The sequence below is a fragment of the Podarcis melisellensis genome, assembly GCF_964234715.1.
Source record: "Podarcis melisellensis genome assembly, chromosome: 3".
Taxonomy (NCBI): domain Eukaryota; kingdom Metazoa; phylum Chordata; class Lepidosauria; order Squamata; family Lacertidae; genus Podarcis; species Podarcis melisellensis.
The window spans coordinates 92,316,987-92,330,584 of record NC_138530.1 but is presented as its reverse complement, the minus strand read 5'-3'; the positions used below and the strand labels follow the sequence as shown (position 1 = coordinate 92,330,584).

Below are 13,598 nucleotides of genomic sequence, written 5' to 3'. Positions count from 1 at the left end.
CTGGATGAAAAGTGAGGTAAATGTATTAGATTGACAGACAGAATAATATATATCTGCCAAGAAGAAGATTAATTTGCCCTGGGGAAGAAAAAAGAACCTTTTTTAAAAAATCCATAATTACAGCACATTTTCTTTGTACATCTATTTCTACCTATAGCTATGTATCTTTGCAAATAACTGGTACTTCCAGATGAAATTGTACATTTAATGGTATGAGTAAGATGCAGAAATGTTTTAGGAAGTAGGCACCATATGTTTCATGCCTTGCTTTTTGCTTGATTTGTGGAATTATTTATAGGACCATGCCATAATTAATTATTTTGTTCAGAGCATCCCACAAGTGACAGTAATTATCCAGCAGTCTAGCTTTTTCTTTTACATTTTTTCAATCCCCCACACTGGTAAATTTGATATAAAAAAAGAGGAAAGGGGGGGGGTTGGATCTCTCCTGTGCAAGGAAAATTATGGGTGCGTGGGCACAGCATTGCTTTAGTTTTTTGTTTTGGTACCTTGTTATGCCAATGTCCTCAGAGACTTTGCAGAGAAATTGAAGGCAGGGGAATGAATAAATAAATGAATAAGTGACACGGAAAATACAAACTGTATTGAACTTGGCTTGTGTTATGTGATAATTAACTCCTAATTCAGGTCACATCCATGCCATGCATTTATAGCACACAGCTTCCCCACAAAGAATCCCAGGGACTGTATTTTACCCCCACAGAGCAACAATTCTCACCACCCTTGGGGGAAAAACACTACAGTTCCCAAGATTCTTTGGGGGAAGCCATGTGCTTTAAAAGAAGTTTGAAAGCAAGTTTGCTAGTGGGACACTGCATGCTCATTGCACAAATGGCAAGGGAGACTTTGCATTGGTGTGAAGAATTTACAATGTGTTGATTTTAACTGGTCACACTTAGAATGTTGACTTTGCAAATACCGCTTCTTGGCTTATCAAGTGCAGCTCCTCAACATCCACTGGACTTTGCAAACGTGTTACATCTGTCATGCATTCAGCATTCCTTCGAATGAGCTTATATGCTTAAATTAGCCCAGCAAAACCTTTTGCGTGGTTATTTTAGAACCATCATGTCAGATAGGAATCAGAAGAGCTTTCTGTAGGCCATGGGCTTTTTAAAAAGGGAAGACATTTACAGTGGGGAGGGAAGGCCATTGCAGAGGGAGTAAAGGACCCCTGGACAGTTAGGTAAAGGTAAAGGGACCCCTGACCATTAGGTCCAGTCGTGACCGACTCCGGGGTTGCGCGCTCATCTCGCTCTATAGGCCGAGGGAGCCGGCGTTTTGTCCGCAGACAGCTTCCGGGTCATGTGGCCAGCATGACTAAGCCGCTTCTGGCGAACCAGAGCAGCACACGGAAACGCCGTTTACCTTCCTGCCGGAGGGGTACCTATTTATCTACTTGCACTTTGACGTGCTTTCAAACTGCTAGGTTGGCAGGAGCAGGGACCAAGCAACGGGAGCTCACCTCGTCGCAGGGAGTCAAACCGCCGACCTTCTGATCGGCAAGTCCTAGGCTCTGTGGTTTAACCCACAGCACCACCCGCGTCCCTAAGCACCACCCGCGTCCCTGGACAGTTAAGTTCAGTCAAATTTGACTATGGGGTGTGGCGCTCATCTCGCTTTCAGGCCGAGGGAGCTGGCATTTGTCAGCAGACAGCTTTCCGGGTCATGTGTCCAGCATGACCAAACTGCTTCTGGCACAACGGGACACCGTGATGGAAGCCAGAGCGCACGGAAACACTGTTTACTTTCCCGCTGTTTTCTACTCACGCCAATATGATTTTGAACTGCTAGGTTGGCAGGAAGGCAGGTCAGTGCAACATCAGCATGGACCACCCCTGGACCGCTTCTGGGGTCTCTGCAGCCTGGCATGCCCTGCTGCTAACACTTCTCTGGCCCACAGTGCAAACACCTTCTTATTTCCAACCAGAAGCGCTGCATCAAACTGGGGGCAAAAACCAGATGAGATAAAACATGCCTGCCTCATTCACATGGGAAGCACAGAAATGGGAGGCCTTCAAGAGAGATTGCCAGGGGATTGTGTGAGTTAGCAGTCTCCAAGCTACACTTGAGTAGATCAACCACGTGAGCCACCTTTTTTTTAGGGCAAGTTGGCCCTGGTGCATCTCTGGGACTGACTCAGAGCAAACTAGGCATCACATCCTTCACACAATTAGGAATGGCCAGATTTTTGATTTTTAAAATAGTGAATAGCAGGAGCAGAGGCCTCCAGACCAGATGAGGACCATGGCAGGGAGGGAAGGTGGGATATAACCCTTTATCCGACTGTGGTCCTGGATTCCCTCTGCAACTGCCATTTGAATTTGGGGTGCGTAATGGCATAAAAATGAGCAACCAAATTATACCATGCTATTAAGGATGCCCAAACTATAGGGCCAACATGCCTGAAAAATGTGGTTGCTTTGGCTTCTTTTTTGTTTGTTTACCTAGCGGGTTGAAAGCACACTGGCTTGGAGCAGAGGATGTAGTTGTTTTAACCACCAACTGCAAGCAATTTATTTGTGTGGCTCTCTTGACTGGTCATTGAAAACAAGCCCCAGAATTTAGCAAAACAGGCTTTGTGATTTAACATCACAAAGGGAATGATTAAAACCCACTGCGTTATTATGAGCCTTTCATGTACCCTGCGTGAAATAACTTGGAGAGCACAACAAACAGAGGAAGTGCTGTTTCCCGTGAAAGCATGAAAACTTCTGCAGCTGAATTTTTGCTCGGTGTGTCTTGGACCAGCTATTGGCGCCCAAGTTCTGTTGTGACATACATTCATTTATTTATTTCATAAAACTTATACATAAGCTTGATTGTGTAAAAACAAAGAACCAAATCAAACCAAAAACCTCAAAGCAAGATCCCTGTCAAAGATTGGTAAAATTGCCCACTTGACTGAGGTATTCCAAGAGTCAGCAAAATATGAATTAAGTTTGATATAGAAAAAATTAACCATTAGTGTAATTGATCTCTGCAAGGGTCACAGCAACCCAAAGGCGGAAACTCAACTGCGCTCACATGGTGGAAGGTTGTTCTGAAAACCTGCGCACTGCCAAATTCTCACTGTAGCTAAGAACAGAATGCCTCATAACTTCTACTCTTGCACTGAAATGAATCTGTTCCTCCATCTAGTTGGCTTGAGTTGGACGTAGTTTCTTCTTCAGAGAGACAGGACTGGTGCTGGTAAAAAGGAGGAAGCAACAACATTTTGGCATCCCATGATGTAAATTCCTCTTCAAAAGCAAAAAAAAAAAAAAAAAAAAAAAAGGCTGTCCTTAATGCATTACCAACTTTTCTCCTCCAGACACATTCTATGGTCCTTAAACACATTATATACAAATACTTCTTTCCTTGAATGTTCAAGAATATGTACCCCGACCCAATAACAAACATGCAAAAAAGGAAAAAGCACTGTACATCCCTAGACACCCATCAATGGTATTTAATCCCCACCTTGCAGTACTGCTCCTGTTTTTACTGCATTTCACCAGAAGAGGGTAGAATTTGGAAAGCACTTGACGGCAGCCTGGAAGTCCTATTGTGCTTGTAAACAGCAAGAGGGATAACAAGCACAACTTTATCCTTCGCACACTTCAAGCCCTTGTGTGAGGGAGCTGCTGCAAAACTCCAGAATACCTTTGTAGCAAAAGACACACAACAGAATTCCCTCTGTGAGCCTCTCTGAAGCCAAGACATCACAAAAGCAGCTGATGGGACTTGTCTCTTTTTTCCTCTCTTTCTCTCTCAGAACTGTTTCGTTCACTTTTGTTGTTATTTAGGCATAAGGGACTTATTGTAGGAACCAGAATCTCCGATGGCGAATCAATGCCATTTCAGGAAATAAAGAAAAGCTGAAAACAGCAATGGGTGAGTTTCCTTAAGTGTTCCTCTGTCTCCCTGTCTGTCTCTCTCTCCCCCCCACTCCTCGTTCAAATCTATTGGAGAAATCGCTGCTAGTCAAACAACCGCGCTCTCTCACTCGCAAGCAGACAGATGACTTGACTCCCCACTGCAGCTTGTTGCAGACTTCGCAAGGTTTCGCAGCCTGCAGGTTTTCCATTTGCAGTCTATTTTCCCCCCAGTCCTGTTCAAAGTCGTTGCCACTTAAGGTTTTGCTAATGAACAGCTGACTTGATTTATTGCAAAGCTTCTCCCATAATAACCTGTGGGAGGAGAAGGCTGTTGGAAACAAGGCAATAACATTAAAATGGCAGATGACATTAGTTTTCAAGAGCTGGAAAGTGACGGGTCAGAGAACAGTGAAGAAACAGAGATTGTCGTCAATGTCGGCGGGGTGAGGCAGGTGCTGTATGGAGACCACCTCAATCAGTACCCAAAAACGAGACTAGCAGAGCTTGTGAAGTGTTTATCAGGGGGATATGACACCATTTTCTCACTTTGCGATGACTATGATCCTGGGAAGAGAGAATTTTACTTCGACAGAGATCCGGATGCTTTTAAATGCATAATTGATCTGTATTATTTCGGGGAGGTTCACATGAAGAAAGGGATATGTCCCATTTGTTTTAAGAACGAAATGGAGTTTTGGAAAGTGGATCTCAAATTCCTGGATGACTGCTGCAAAACTCACCTCAGTGAAAAAAAGGAAGAGCTAGAAGAGATCGCCCGCAGGGTCCAGCTGATTTTGGACGACTTGGGACTGGATACCTCTGAAAACCGCTGGAAAAAATGCCAAAAGTACATTTGGAAATTCATGGAAAAACCAGAATCTTCATACCCAGCTAGAGTAATAGCAGTTGTGTCTTTTCTACTCATCCTAACCTCATCGGTAGTGATGTGTGTGGGGACCATCCCAGAATTGCAGGTGGAGGACTCTGAAGGAAAATCTGTTGAGCACCCAGTGCTGGATAAGATTGAGACAGCTTGCATAGTCTGGTTTACTCTTGAGTACGTCCTCAGACTCATCTCATCCCCTAACAAATTGCACTTTGCTCTTTCTTTCATGAACACTGTCGACATATTCGCAATACTTCCCTTCTATGTCAGCCTGATATTGACCCACTTAGGTGCCAAACTGATGGAGCTAACGAACGTGCAGCAAGCCATCCAAGCACTTCGGATCATGAGAATCGCAAGGATTTTCAAGCTGGCACGGCACTCCTCGGGTCTACAGACTTTGACCTACGCTCTTAAAAGAAGCTTTAAGGAGTTGGGGCTCCTCCTGATGTATTTGGCTGTTGGGATATTTGTGTTTTCTGCCCTCGGTTATACGGTAGAGCAAAGCCACCCCGAGACGATGTTTAAGAGCATCCCCCAGTCCTTTTGGTGGGCCATCATAACCATGACCACGGTGGGTTACGGGGACATTTACCCAAAGACCACGTTGGGCAAGCTCAACGCTGCCATCAGTTTCCTTTGCGGGGTCATAGCCATTGCACTACCGATCCACCCTATCATTAATAACTTTGTCAGATACTATAACAAGCAGAGAGTGTTGGAGACAGCTGCCAAGCACGAACTGGAACTGATGGAGCTAAATGCAGGCGATAACAAGAAAGGTGGAAGCCCCAGATGTGAAGCTGCATCTCTTCTGGAGACAGAAAAGGAAGATCCCCGGTGGAGCAGCCATCTCAGATTCTCCAACAGTGACACCGTCATTCACCTCCTGTCAGATAACCACCACCGAACCAGACTTCAGAGCTGTAAGTAGGCTGTGAATTTGCCTCCATTCGGTGGAAATCTGGAATACAAGTGACAATCTCGTCTTGAAATAAGAATAAAAGGGACTCCTTTGAGGTCAGCCGCTCTTTTTCATGTGCATATATTTATACATAGGCAGGCATATATGTATATGTATATGTATGTGTGTGTGTGTGTGTGTACACACACACACACACACACACACACACCTCAACAACTCCATCTCAGCTTAGTAAGCCATTGTTTATAAAACACAAGAACACAATGAATGTATGGCCAGATATAAGGACTGCATCCTGACTCAGATCCCTTTGTAAACATTTCAGAGGGGTCAAAAAAGCATACCAGTCAGTATATATAACACGACTTGGATGTAAATTCTTACAGAGTCAGGAAAAAATGTATGTATAATAATAAAGGGGGGTGGGAAGAGAACAACACTGAAAGAGCAAGTTCTGTCAAATGTTTCTCTAGTTGGGAAGTGCTCCTTGAAGGAAAAATTAAACTGAACTGTCACTTTAAAGCACATGTTCTGCGTAGCAAAATGCTACTTGAGATGTATGATGCTCTGGGAGATAAAGCAAATGTAAAGAAGCCTCTGAACCTTAATGTTTGGAGAATTCCACCTTCGTTTTTAATAGAGTAAAATGTTTATTGCTCTAGCCAGATTTTTTGAAAGAGAAAAGGATGAATAGCCAATGTGTTAATGATAGAAATATAACAGCAAATAAAAAAGTCTTGATTAAAATGCAGTGGGCATGATTTTCTTTAAATAACTTCCTTCAGTTCTTCACAGGGAAGTTGCATACTATATATATATATCTATCCCAAAGCTGAACACTTACCAAAACCTGTGAGCATTCTAAATCTTTCAAAATAAATATTAAGTAACTGCAATGTATATTCTACTTATAATGATCAACTATTAGTACAGCAACACAGCACTTGATTTCTTAAGATGAGGAAAGGAATTTTGTGTGCCTAATGTCCTGTGTTTCATCAGTACAGCACTGTATAGCACCGGGCAATTTATGATGTGATGTATTTGGGCAGCTAAGTAAAGCATCTTGGAAAACCAACAGGATTTTAAACTGCCCAGGCTATCCCTGCTTTATGTTGGAATGGCTTTATGATGCTTAGAACTTCCTGGCTCAAATGCAGTGGTGCAATTGCTGTACAAAACACAACTGGCTGGCTTTCCCCCTATTGGGGGGGGGGAACCATCAAGGGGGCAAAAAGCATAAAAGCCTGCCAACCCAAATGGGTGGGGAGAAACCCATGCCAAATTGTGTGTGTGTGTTGCCAAACATCTGGAATTTCCTGGAAATAGCTGGGATTCAGCCGTGAATTTCCATAAAAATAGCTCAAACAACTTCTTTTTTAAAAAGAAAAATAGCTCAACAACTTTGGCAAAAAAAAAGAACGCTCAACTAGTTTTGTGTCCGGACTTTAACTATTTGAAAATATAGCAACCCTAACCAACATTTTCATCATTGTGGGAGTAGATTGGGGTATCGGGTGCCCTGAAAACAAATGCATAAGAAAGAAGGCAGCAAATGTATGTACGCACCACTTCCCACCACACTTTAACAAGTTATGCCATTGTGTTCACCTGAAGAATGTGTCTGTGGTTTCAATGTAATTGTTTGGAGCTGGGGGTTTGAAAGCACTTATTTGAATAACCTCATTCACATTTCCTTGGAACTCCCCCCCCCCAAAGTAGCCATGTTAGTCTTTCTGAGGATCTAGACCATTGGTCGGCAAACTAAGGCCAGGGGGCCGGATCCGGTCCAATTGCCTTCTGGATCTGGCCCGTGCATGCTGAATGTTCGGGCTGCGCCATTTCCCCCCCCCCCACTCCCTCACACACACTGCGGCGGCACCTCCTCCCTCCCTCCTCCTGGCTTCTCCCCGCCCTGCCTAGAGGGGGAAGGGGTTTGGACTTTGTTGAGCCGTGGTTGGCTGAGCACCATTTAAAGCAGCCCCTCTCCAGGGCCAGCCCTTTCATGCTGCTCATCATCCCACCGCCACCAGCCCCTGCTGCTCACAAGGCACAGGTAAGCAGCCACTGGGGCTCATCCAGTGATCTAGAGAAGGGAAGGGAGAGTCGTGGGGGGGATTCCCCCCCCAAAAAAATATAGTCCGGCCCCCCACAATGTCTGAGGGACAGTGGACCACCCCCCTGCAGAAAAAAGTTGCTGACCCCTGATCTAGACCAACATCTCCCAAACTTCTGAGAGCTGAGGCACACCTTTGCTTCTGAATTACAATGGGAGGCACATTTCGGAAACCACATGTGCCGGAAACCATAGCCCTCTACTGTCCAGATAAAACTGGGACATCCCATTTATTTATTTTTGTGCGAGAGCATGGCGGCCATGTTGGGTGCCGCGATCTCACCCTGAAAAAAGTGCATCCTTCAGTGCCACGATCATATGTGGGTCACATTATTCGCACAGGAGTATGGCCCCAGAAGATGGTACAGCGGTACCTCGGGTTAAGTACTTAATTTGTTCCGGAGGTCCGTTCTTAACCTGAAACTGTTCTTAACCTGAAGCACCACTTTAGCTAATGGGGTCTCCTGCTGCCGCTGCGCCGCTGGAGCACGATTTCTGTTCTCATCCTGAAGCAAAGTTCTTAACCTGAAGCACTATTTCTGGGTTAGCGGAGTCTGTAACCTGAAGCATATGTAACCTGAGGTATCCCCGTTTTTTGCCCGAGTGTGTTGGAGGGTACCTGAGAGTGCTTAGTTTCAGAGTATGTAAGACTAAGAATTTTTGTCTCTTCTGCCCTCAGTGTTTCTGCCTTAGCATTTCTGAAAGAAAACCCAGAGCCCAATTTTATTTGGGATGAAACAGCAAGTTTCCTCTGTAGCACAAAATGGAGACTGAAGTCATACTGGCAGGTCCATGACTCCTCTGCCCCCCCCACTGGCCATATGTTTATTTTATTGTATATAATTACATATTTATGGGGCAGTTTCCAACTAACACATCCCATCAGTGCAGGGATTTTTGCTTGCACAGTGGAATTTCTCCTCCTCCTCTTCGCCCTACATGCACCCAAACCTTCCCTAAATCTGCTCTGGAGAATTGGGGAAACTCCTAGAAGCTATTTTGGGGGGGGGGCAGGGCTCAAGGGAAAAGTTCCATTGCACAAGCAGATCCCCCCCCCCCATGGATCATGACAGCTGGAGACAGCCCATAGGCTGGGCACTGTGATGGCGACCAAAGAGTTGGAATTCATAGAATTGTAGAGTTGGAAGGGACCATGAGGGTCATCTAGTCCAACCCCTCCAATGCCCAACATGGGCCTCAAACCCACAACCTTCAGTTTAACAGTCTCGCGCTCTACAAACTAAGCTACCTCTTTAAAATTGTTATTATAATCATCATTTTCTGTTCTCCTGTATTTGTACACCAGGCCTCACTATCACAGCAAAAAACAAGCAACGTTTAGAGGGACAAATGCCAAAATCATGATGCAATATTTTAGTTTGGCTGTTTTTAATTACGTTTTTATCTTACACTTTCGCCAAAGATTTTAGGGTGACATAGATGAGTATTCCCCCCTTTGGAATGGCAAACCCAAGGTCCGCCGTCTCCCAACTCTTGAGCTGCATGGTTGAGTGGGGATTTCAGCCCTAGTACAGCAAGGGACGCGGGTGGCACTGTGGGTTAAACCACAGAGCCTAGGGCTTGCCAATCAGAAGGTCGGCGGTTCGAATCCCTGCATCAGGGTGAGCTCCCGTTGCTCGGTCCCTGCTCCTGCCAACCTAGCAGTTCAAAAGCACGTCAAATTGCAAGTAGATAAATAGGTACTGCTCCGGCGGGAAGGTAAATGGTGTTTCCGTGCGCTGCTCTGGTTCGCCAGAAGCGGCTTAGTCATGCTAGCCACATGACCTGGAAGCTGTATGCCGGCTCCATCGGCCAATAAAGAGAGATGAGCGCCACAACCCCAGAGTTGGTCACGACTGAACCTAATGGTCAGGGGTCCCTTTACCTTTACAGCAATCTAACCACTGCTCCACATAGTGTGTGGCTGCCACATATAGGGACAAATAATAATGACCAACTTTATTTCAGTATATAAAGGTGGTGGGGAGATGCTAAATAAAACTGTCAAATGCTCACTGCTACAGTCTCTAGGCCCAACAGTTCTTATTAAACATGACATTCAACATGGCAATGACTCATTTTATTAATGGTAATTATTTCTTTAGTTAGACACAGCCTGGAGCAAGAAGGGATGTGTAAATTATGCCACTTTGGAAAGAGATTAGGAAGGCAGGTAGCTCAGAGGCACACTGCTTCTCTAGAAACAGAGGTAGTAGTAGCTCCAGAGTCTTTGAAAGCCATTCTTTTCCCCACCCTGCAGGGGATTTGAGTCCAGGACAGGACAAAAAGATGGAGCAAAGTCTGGGTAGCTCAGTTGGTTAGAGCTTGGTGCTAATAACACCAAGGCTGCAGGTTCGATCCCTGTATGGGTCAGCTGCCTATTCCTGCATTGCGGGGGGTTGGACTAGATGAATCCTCAGGGTCCCTTTCCAACTCTACAATTCTATGAAAGTCTCAAGGGAAACACAGAATTGCAAAGTTGGAAGGGACCACAAGGGTCATCTAGTCCTGCAATGCAGGAATCTTTTTGCCCAATGTGAAGCTCAAACCCACAACTCTCAGATTAAGAGTCACAGGCTCTCCCAATGGAGGATTGGTTTTCTTGAGGAAAGAATACTGGTTTGTGCTCTTTTTTCAGATTGATTATTGGCTCTTCATATCTTAAAGGAATACAATGTTTTTTTGCTTTGCTTTGCTGTTCATTTGTTATAATCACATTTGTTTCACTGTGCATTTCTTTTCAGTACATTCGTTTTCACCACCCACATTAAAAAAGTGTCTTTATCTTAACTTCTTCTACCACTCCTTTTTTTTGCCATAGCCTGGTTTGGTGGCAGCAGTGGAACTGACTCTGGCAATTGTCTTGTGGTACCCACCATTTTCTCTTCTTGGAATACAACAGATGCGGCATTATTCCAGAACATTCCGAGAGAAATATGTTTGCCCTGTCACATCTAAACTTGGTGAAAAGCATAATTCTAAACAATTTTCTGAGAGAAAATGGCGGCCACCACACACACAAAAAATCAATACCCTTTGATGGTTTTCATTTCCCTCAAAGAATGACCTCCATGTTGCATTGTTCTGGGGCATGCTGTGGGTGATGGCAGGCACCATTTTTTGTGTGTGTGTGCTGACCACTATTTCCCCCTCAGAATGTTCTGGAACAATGCAACATTACAGGTTAGCAGGAACGGTGGCTGCCTGGAGGCAAAAAACCCCAAAGGTAAATCAAATACATGAAGGATGGAATAACATAAAGGAACCTAGGTGTAGCAGTTGTGATGTGATGCAAGTACAGGGTGAGGATGTACAAAACTATGGTCACATTCACAGCCTACCTTTTAAGCACTCATACCGTCATGGCTTTCCCCTGTTAATCCTTGGATCTGCAGTTTGTTAAGGTTCTCCTTAAATCCTCAGCAGCTTTTACAAGCTACAATTCCCAGGCTTCTTTGAGGGGTTCCAGGTGTGAACAGTATTTTAATCCACTTTCACATCCTCTTCAGCATACTGTTTGAAACACTGTTTTGTCTTAATATGCAGACCTGGGAATCGAAGGGTCGTATGATCACACCTCCTCTGTGCCCTTAAAGCCTCCCTCCCACTAGATCCCTACAATTGAAAGAGGCAAGTAGTTCAAATTCATGACAGTGCAGGCAAGTTTCCCCAGTTATCCTTGCATTCCAGCTCTACTCTCTCTGCTACAAATTTAGACCACAAGCAAAAGGCAGGTGCAGTGACAGAAGGGCAATTACGGAGCAAATAGCTCGAATTGACATCTGCAAGCAGAAGTCATTTCACTTTGCTGCAGGGGAAGGCAAAAAATAACCCCACTGAGGGTTACTGGCCAATCTGACCTAAGGCAAAAACTCCTTGCCAAGTCCAGACATGGGGATCAGTAAGACTTTGAGCAGGAGCCAATCCCAGCCAAGAGAAAGGCTGTGAATGCATCTTTATGCCATGCAACAATTAATGCCTAGTTTTAGGTAAAGGTAAAGGGACCCCTTACCATTAGGTCCAGTCGTGGCCGACTCTGGGGTTGCGGTGCTCATCTTGCTTTATTGGTCGAGGGAGCCGGCGTACAGCTTCCGGGTCATGTCTAAGCCGCTTCTGGCGAACCAGAGCAGCGCACGGAAACACCGTTTACCTTCCCGCCAGAGTGGTACCTATTTATCTACTTGCACTTTGACGTGCTTTCGAACTGCTAGGTTGGCATGATCCTACTGAAATCTATGGGATTTACTCTCAGGTAAGTGGAGCTAGGATTTCAGCCAGAGTCTGTCTGTACCCTATGGGAGATAACTTATGAAAACGCACGTGCGCGTGCGCACACACACATACACACCAAGCTCTGTTTATACTGTATAGCCAATTGCACATGGAAGGAAGGAGATAGGATCATGCTCACTGTCCCCATGACCAAACCTCCGCAGGTGCATCAGGTCTTCTGTGCAGAGGCTACACAGGTACATGTTCAACATGTGTAGGTTCTGCGCAGATGAGCTGAACGCACAGAGATTGGAGACTGGCGATAGAAGACATGTCCGATTCCTGTCCTTCACCCTGGCTTCCCCTCTTCCTTGCACTCATTTGAACAGGGTTCAAAACACTGCAAACTTTGAGTGGAACCAAATCAGCCCATTGCCTGCAACAGCGCTGTGCAAGAGCAGCAGACTTCTGAAGAATTCAGCTTCAGGTGCAGGGAACCAATTACGGAAGTACCCTACTTAAGGAAGGAGACTCGCAATCTTTCTTGGAATGCTGCTGTTCCATCAAGCTGTATTGATTACTATAGTCATTCTCACTGTGAGCAAAGCGTGCTCTAGCCCCTCGGGTGATCTGTAGTCTTTCATTCAAGCACATAACAACAACAACAGTGCCTTACATTGTATTTTAAGCAACCAGCACAATATTCTTATGAGAATGAGATTAAAAACAGATGGGTTCAGAATTTGTGGGAGAGAAAAGTGGTACTTAAATAATGGAGGAACAATCAGCCTGCAAAATGAAGAAAAATGAAAACTTGCAGCACAATCCTTTGCATATTTACTCATCCCTCATCTTCAAAGATGCTTACTCTCAGGAAAGCATGCATCAAACGGCAGCCGAATAACCTAGTCCTATAAACATGCCCGATGGTCACATCCTATCAACGTCCATGGAACTTACTACAAGGTAAGCGTGTATTGGGTAGCCAACGCTGTCTTAGGGACCAATTCAGGCTACATGGATGTGACAGACACACTCAGTTAACACATCTAGTGCCTTTTATCCAGCTGACCTGGGAGCTTCAGACCACCCAGGTTGAACCCCCCCCCCACTTCACCAGCTCCATGGCTGATGGCGAGAGTGGTAGAGCTACTACAAACCTGCACTCTGCAGAATAAATCATTATCATTTTATTCTTTGTAGTTTTACTGATTACTTCCTTTGTTTTGTTTTAGACTTTGCAATATTCATCTAAAAAGTTGGGACTTAATTTTATAAAATGAAGCAAAATAAAACTACCCTCCCAGTGTTAGCATTGGAATCCCCCCCCCCCCGGAGAAAGGCACTCACATTTGCTTTTATTTTCATGGCATCCAATTAGCAAGTGTGGCAATCTTAAGTTTATACATTCAGCAAGCAATCAGGAAAAGGTTCTCTCTCAGTCCTTGGCAGCAGTGCAGGACCAGTTCTGCCATACATGATGCATGGTCTTTTCAATGCACTTTATAAAACACCTTAAAGCTTCTCCAGCGACATGCTCTACTATCTGATAACGTCTTAGAAACAGCTCAATCCCTT

The 13,598-nt window shown here is 44.8% G+C and overlaps 2 protein-coding genes and 1 long non-coding RNA gene across 3 annotated transcripts in view; 2 read left to right on the top strand and 1 right to left on the bottom strand.

Annotated features, from left to right (window-relative positions):
* The window catches only part of LOC309367344, a 217,812-nt gene that overhangs the window by 28,182 nt on the left and 176,032 nt on the right, over positions 1-13,598 (top strand). The gene's annotated exons all lie outside the window — the stretch shown is intronic.
* The window catches only part of LOC309367261 (uncharacterized protein), a 125,449-nt gene that overhangs the window by 21,305 nt on the left and 90,546 nt on the right, over positions 1-13,598 (bottom strand). The gene's annotated exons all lie outside the window — the stretch shown is intronic.
* KCNF1 (potassium voltage-gated channel modifier subfamily F member 1) lies at positions 235-6,443 on the top strand. Its single transcript, XM_081906372.1, has one exon. It carries the CDS (start codon positions 4,238-4,240, stop codon positions 5,699-5,701), a length of 1,464 nt encoding a protein of 487 aa, XP_081762498.1. The 5' UTR covers positions 235-4,237; the 3' UTR covers positions 5,702-6,443.

What these genes read in the sequence shown, in the direction of transcription:
- KCNF1 (XM_081906372.1), top strand. Translation starts at nt 4,238, where the DNA reads ATGGCAGATGACATTAGTTTTCAAGAGCTGGAAAGTGACGGGTCAGAG.